This window comes from Pistacia vera, unplaced genomic scaffold, assembly GCF_008641045.1.
Source record: "Pistacia vera cultivar Batoury unplaced genomic scaffold, PisVer_v2 Contig849, whole genome shotgun sequence".
Lineage (NCBI taxonomy): Eukaryota > Viridiplantae > Streptophyta > Magnoliopsida > Sapindales > Anacardiaceae > Pistacia > Pistacia vera.
This window is the reverse complement of record NW_022196722.1, coordinates 116,888-122,887: the sequence shown is the minus strand read 5'-3', so window position 1 is coordinate 122,887 and position 6,000 is coordinate 116,888. Positions and strand designations below refer to the sequence as shown.

Genomic DNA, 6,000 nt, shown 5'->3' with positions numbered 1-6,000 from the left:
TTGAACCAACTTCGAACGTTTTTCTACAAGAGAAACCCTTAAAATCGACCTCGAACCATTATCGGCCACATCAATCATATAACTTCACACTTTCATCCGACTTTAATATAGCAGAAAGTACCTTATAATGTTCAGGAACTCTGCTTAAATTACTTCACAACTATATCACTACGCGAGCAACTCAAATTACCTCTTCTAATTATTTCATCAATCAACTCATCAAAACTAACCTCTGTGCTCACAACAATTGGTATAACTTCTTTGGTCTTCCCAATCCACTTCTAGCTACGTTCTTCCTCCACCCACTCACTAAAATATTCAACACTCAAAACAACTTGTCCCATGTGTAATAATAGCCAACTACCTGTAATGCAAGAAAAAAAAATTCTAAATGCTGTACTAAGGGTTCAAATATTTTAAAAGAATTTGCACAGTCGCTTATATGGTCGCTGTATCGCTTAAGTGATGTTATGCCATTTATTGATCGCTTAAGCGATCTGCTCCTATACACCAGACTTTTACCAGATGCTTAAGCGATCTATCTGCTACAACCTGATCGATTAAGCGATCTTCTACTGCATTACCAGACCTACCAATCGCTTAAGCGATCCATCATACTCAGAACACATTTTCAGTCATCTCCACCTACAATCGATTCCATCATACCCAGAACACATACCCAGAACAAATTTTCAACAATTTCAATCCTTTCAACTTGCATTACATCAAACACAACCCAAAACCTAAACAACTAAATCAAAATCATAACCCAAACCCCATCCATTAAATATCTTTGTAAATCTAAATATAATGTAAAAGGAGATACACATACTTAGACAAAATGTCAGGAGGAGAAGAGGGGGATCTTTGGCGGAGAAGATGTTAATGGTGGAGGAAGCAGAAAGTTTTAATGGCGGAGGAAGAAGAAGATATAGAGGAATGAGGAAGAAGAAGATGCAGAGGAGAAGAAGATGTAGACGAAGCTAGAAGAAGAAAGAAGATGCAGAGGTAGAGATGCGTTAATGGCGGGAGGAAGAAGAAGGTGTTTGGGTTGTTTGCAACAATTTCGGTTTTGTGAGAATATAGTATAATTTTGAAAAGATTACATAATACTTCATTAATCCTAATTAAGCACTAATTACCCTTAATCAATAATGTGACTATTTAGTTAACACTTTAAAACTTGATAGCCTTTAATTAAATGTAAACTTCAGATGGCCTTTTAATAAACTGCCCCGTTATAATATATTGTTGAATTGAAACCAAACCGAATGATTTAAAAAAAAAAAAAAAAAAAAAAAACGAATTTTCAGACCGATTTCAGTTTGGTTTTTCAATTTGGTTTGATTTTTTTTTTTTTTTTTTCACCCTTACGTGACGTGGTAACTTAGAATTGGGCAAATAAATTCATTGTTGGAAACACATTGCGAGCTGTCATTGTAAGAAAAAATTTGAAAGATTTTATCATAAGTGTACTATTGCCCCAACTGGAAAAGCAATCCGATGAATGTATGTTTACAACCTAGGTAGAATTGGAATACACAGCAGTTGGTATCAAATGAGGCTAAGACCCAGTCATGAACTTGTAATAAAAGAAAAAGCGATAAAAATTCTAATAAATAAATGAAACAGAGATGATGTTGTCATTGAACCATCATAAGGACAAATCAGAATTTGTATTAATGTAATAATTTTTGGGCCAACTGATGCACCTCTAAATATCACGACTTGTAGAAATTTTACGCTCAAATTCAAATACCAAAATTTCAAGATCAAACCAAATGATAATTAAGTATTAGTATACCCATTCATACACTTCAATGAAACTTTTAATGTATAGTTAGAATTGAAAAAGCATCATTAGCTAGTCTACTGCACAATTGACACTCTAAATTATACAAAACATACAATAGTACAATATTATACCCACACAAAAAATCTCAGAATTGAGTTGAGTTGTTAAGATCTAGAGAAAACGTCCTTGGCACATAAACTCTTAGATATTAGTATCCAAACTACAATGGTTATAGGGTCTGATACTCTGATTAACTAACGAGAAAAACATACTTAAGAATTCCAATTTTTTTAGAGCTTGACAATGTACAAACATTAACTACCAATAGGGATGTAAAACTAACGCGGCCCAGGCCTAGAAAATAAGGCCTGGGATCATGGCCGATTGGACAATAGAACTTGCTGCAGAGCTAGAGGTTGTACCTTATACAAACTTTACCAAAATAACAACCGGAGTCATACTTTCGCATACGTTGTTGATGCTAATTTTAAGGACTTAAGCACAGCTCTTGATAGTGGGCATAGTTATTGGATAATCTTTCCTAATAATTTAGGACTAGAATTTCTTGTGCTTGGTTTATAAATACCTGGAATCACAGGGATTTTAAATAAAGTTCCCAGTAAAATTTTATGTATTGAGGATAATTTTGATAGATTCATCATGATTTTCCCTTTAAAAAATAAAAATAAAAAAATACAAGGCTTAGTAGAAACAACATAAAATAATTAAGATGCTCTTTATTTTTGTTTGATGTTTAAGCCTTGAAGGTAGACATTCTTTCATGGCCGGAGATGAAATAAGAGAAGGTGAAGGTGGTAAATCTTCCAAAGAGCACACTCTATTCAAATGAAACACATCATATACTTTGGCCAGACTTCACAGCATAATCATCAATAAATAGCCCTGCCCTTGCCAAATAGCTCTCATGGCACACAACACGAAATCTAACAACATCAATGACAAAAACAAAAATCACCTGGACTCTTAAGAGATGAATCTACTTCCATGATACCAAGTACATGCTCAAACTGCAACGTCAAATTCCATAAAAGACTTTAGCCTGAACATTCAATTGAGAAACTGAGCTGATAGAACTCAACTTTGACATGCACAATGAAGGTGCATTTAAATGCACCCAATTTCCACCAACATTTCTCAAAAAAATAAAATAAAATTTATGCACTCTTATGGCCTATAATTCAAAATAACTCAATTAATTATCCAGCATAGAATTCATAATTAGAATTATATTTCAGCTACACGAGTGAACAAAGAAAATTAAACGGATGGAGGCTAAGTACAGTAGGAAACTGGAATACAAAAACTTTTTCTGAAAGAAACAAACAGAAAACTGAAAGAAAACTCTGCATTATTTATTTGACTATATGTTCTCAGTAACCAGTTAACCACATAAAATCATATACCCTCCAAAGAGTAACATATCTCAAAGTTCTCACTGACATCTGAGTAGTATTATGAGACAAATTGTGAACTCCAAACGAAAGTAATTTAAACATATAAAGGTGTCAATGAGATACATCCTTCTAAAATACCTAAACTGCAATTAGCATTGGGAAAACTGTAGCACCAACAGAAATTTTAAACTAATATATGATATACAAAATTTTGAAAGGAAATCAAACCAAGATTACAGGATGTGTCTACTATGCATTGGTAACCTTTGAGCTTATACATAATATATTAGCAAAAGACCATTAAAACTCTTCATGAATTGTAGCACACACACACACACACACAAAAAAAAAAAAAAAAAAATGTATAACGAGCCTATTTAAAGGCTTAAGCACTTGTTTTGTTGAATTTCAAAAGTGCTTAATAGGATTTCAAATAAACTATTTTGCGGCTTATGGGAGATTGGACTTATTCAAAGGATTGAAATTTCAAAAACATCCTCATTATATTCTATATGAAAACCCATTTTCCTAACCAAGAATCTAACACATTTTCATAATAGCTATATTTTCATAAGCTCTACTCTAAGAAGTTCTTCCTCCATACCCTACTCGAATAAAGCGAGTCAGGCGGAGCCTTAAGTGTTCACGCAGAAAGATGCAATCCTTAAGAGGAAAAAGCAAAGCTCAAGATATTACATAGTGCATCCAGCTGTTCACATTCCAAAATCACACAACCTAATTAATTCTTGAATCAAAAGGGTATAAAAAATTAGAAATTAACCTAAGATGAAGATATAATAAACCATTGTTTCCAGTCACTAAACGAGATATATCAAAATCTTTAAGGTAAACAAGTCTCAACATAATCAAAAAACAATACCAATGTCCTAAACCAAAAAAAAATTACCAAAGTGACCCTAAGCAGTGAGCACCACCGCACCACCAGCCTCCTTAATCTTCTTCTCAGCAGTCTTTGATACCAGCTTGGCCTTGACGACGACAGGCTTATTCTCCGGCAAAACACCTTTTCCCAAAACCTTAAAGTATCCGAACTGAGTAACGTCAATCAATGGAACATTGTCTTTGCTAGTCTTGTCCTTAACATCTTGTGGAACCATGGACCAGAGCTTGTCGATGTTGACAATGGGGCAATAGAACTTGTTGCGGAGCTTGTGGAAGTACCTCATACCGACTTTACCAAAATACCCTGGGTGGTACTTGTCGAAGAGGATCCTGTGGTGGTGCATGCCTCCAGCGTTCCCGCGACCTCCGGGGTGTTTTCTGTGTTTCCCAATTCGACCGTGGCCAGCGCTCACGTGGCCCCTCTTCTTGCGGTTCTTCTTGAATCGGGTCGTCATTTTCTGGGAAATCGGAGAACGTGAGTGTTGTTTCGAAAGCAGAGAGCGGAAGAAGAAGGAGGATGACTGAATGAGCAATTATATGTGGTGGTGCGGCTAGGGTTTTGGAGACTGGCGGGTTTGTGGGTATTAGTGGGCTTTCAACTTGATCTCAACTTGGGCCTGTAACGTGTGTGTGGGCCGTAGACATATTCACTCTTTAATTGCAGTCTAGAAGAAATACTCTAATTCACGGAGTTTTTTTTCTAACAAAAATTTCTTCTCCTATTTTTTAGAGAGAATATTTAATCCAAAATAATCTTTCTATAACATATTACTAATTAATGTTTAAGTTTTGATTAAAACATTCTTCATACATTAAAAAAAAGATATTATCAGCTAGAGATCATTTTTTCATTAATTTTTGAAACATTATATAAATTTTATTTGTATTTTTTAGTTGTATCTTAATATTTTTAAAGTTGAAAATGTGTTTGACATAAAATTTCAAAAAAATAAAAATTGAGATTAAAAGCAGTAGAAAACAACTTTTAGTATTTTTTTTATTTTATACTAACTTTTAGGATTGTATCTAAAAATTGTTTTTGAAAACAATTCTATTCATTTTTACCAAACATATTTTCATAAGATTTGTTGTATTTCTCATTAAAAAAAAAAAAAAACTGTTTTTTAAATTCTATATCAAACGGGTCATAAAATACATTGAAAAACCTAAAAAATTAGGTTAGATTCACAAAAATTGCTAGCTTTATTATATTTTAAAATTATTTAACTACTTCAGTTTAATTTTTTTTTTCTAATTATAATTTTTTTTAAAATTATAATAATGGTCATACTTGAAATTATATTTTCTTTAACAGTCGTTCAATAAAAACATCAACTAGTAGTAGTTAGTGTTTAGAACTGTCAATGTATTTCAAAGTACCTTTCCAATAAATTTAAGAAAACAGTATCACCAAGTGATAAAACCCATAACAAAATACTGTATATAAAATACAGTATCAAAATACTTATCACCACATTAAACAACCAATTTCATCACTAATCACATATTATTATGTAAAATAATTTTAAACATTGGCTGAACTTGATAATTCAGGGTATTTTTAATTCAATGTTTTACGATTGGGGTTATTGAAAGTTATTGCTTTGTGTTATATAACGCCATTCATTACTTTTTGTGTTTTTATCTTCACAAAAGAAAGAATTTATTTAGGAAGAAAAAAATTCATATATATATATATATAACTTTACTTCTTTCTTAAAACAAAAACTTCAATTTCAAAAGAAGATTTTTATTACAAAATTGCAAAAGAATAATTAGTATTGACATATTTGAGACATATCGTTCAATAAGAGTAAAATATAAGTGATAATTTGAAGAGATTTATGACTTATCGAGATGATAAATTTTTATATTTGGTGATGAAAA

At 32.3% G+C, this 6,000-nt stretch overlaps 1 protein-coding gene across 1 annotated transcript; it reads right to left on the bottom strand.

The window, feature by feature from the left end:
- Positions 1–3,949: 3,949 nt before the first annotated feature.
- Positions 3,950–4,655, bottom strand: LOC116118568 (60S ribosomal protein L27a-3). The gene has a single exon (XM_031404547.1). It carries the CDS (start codon positions 4,566–4,568, stop codon positions 4,128–4,130), a length of 441 nt encoding a protein of 146 aa, XP_031260407.1. The 5' UTR covers positions 4,569–4,655; the 3' UTR covers positions 3,950–4,127.
- Between the last annotated feature and the right edge of the window lie 1,345 nt (positions 4,656–6,000).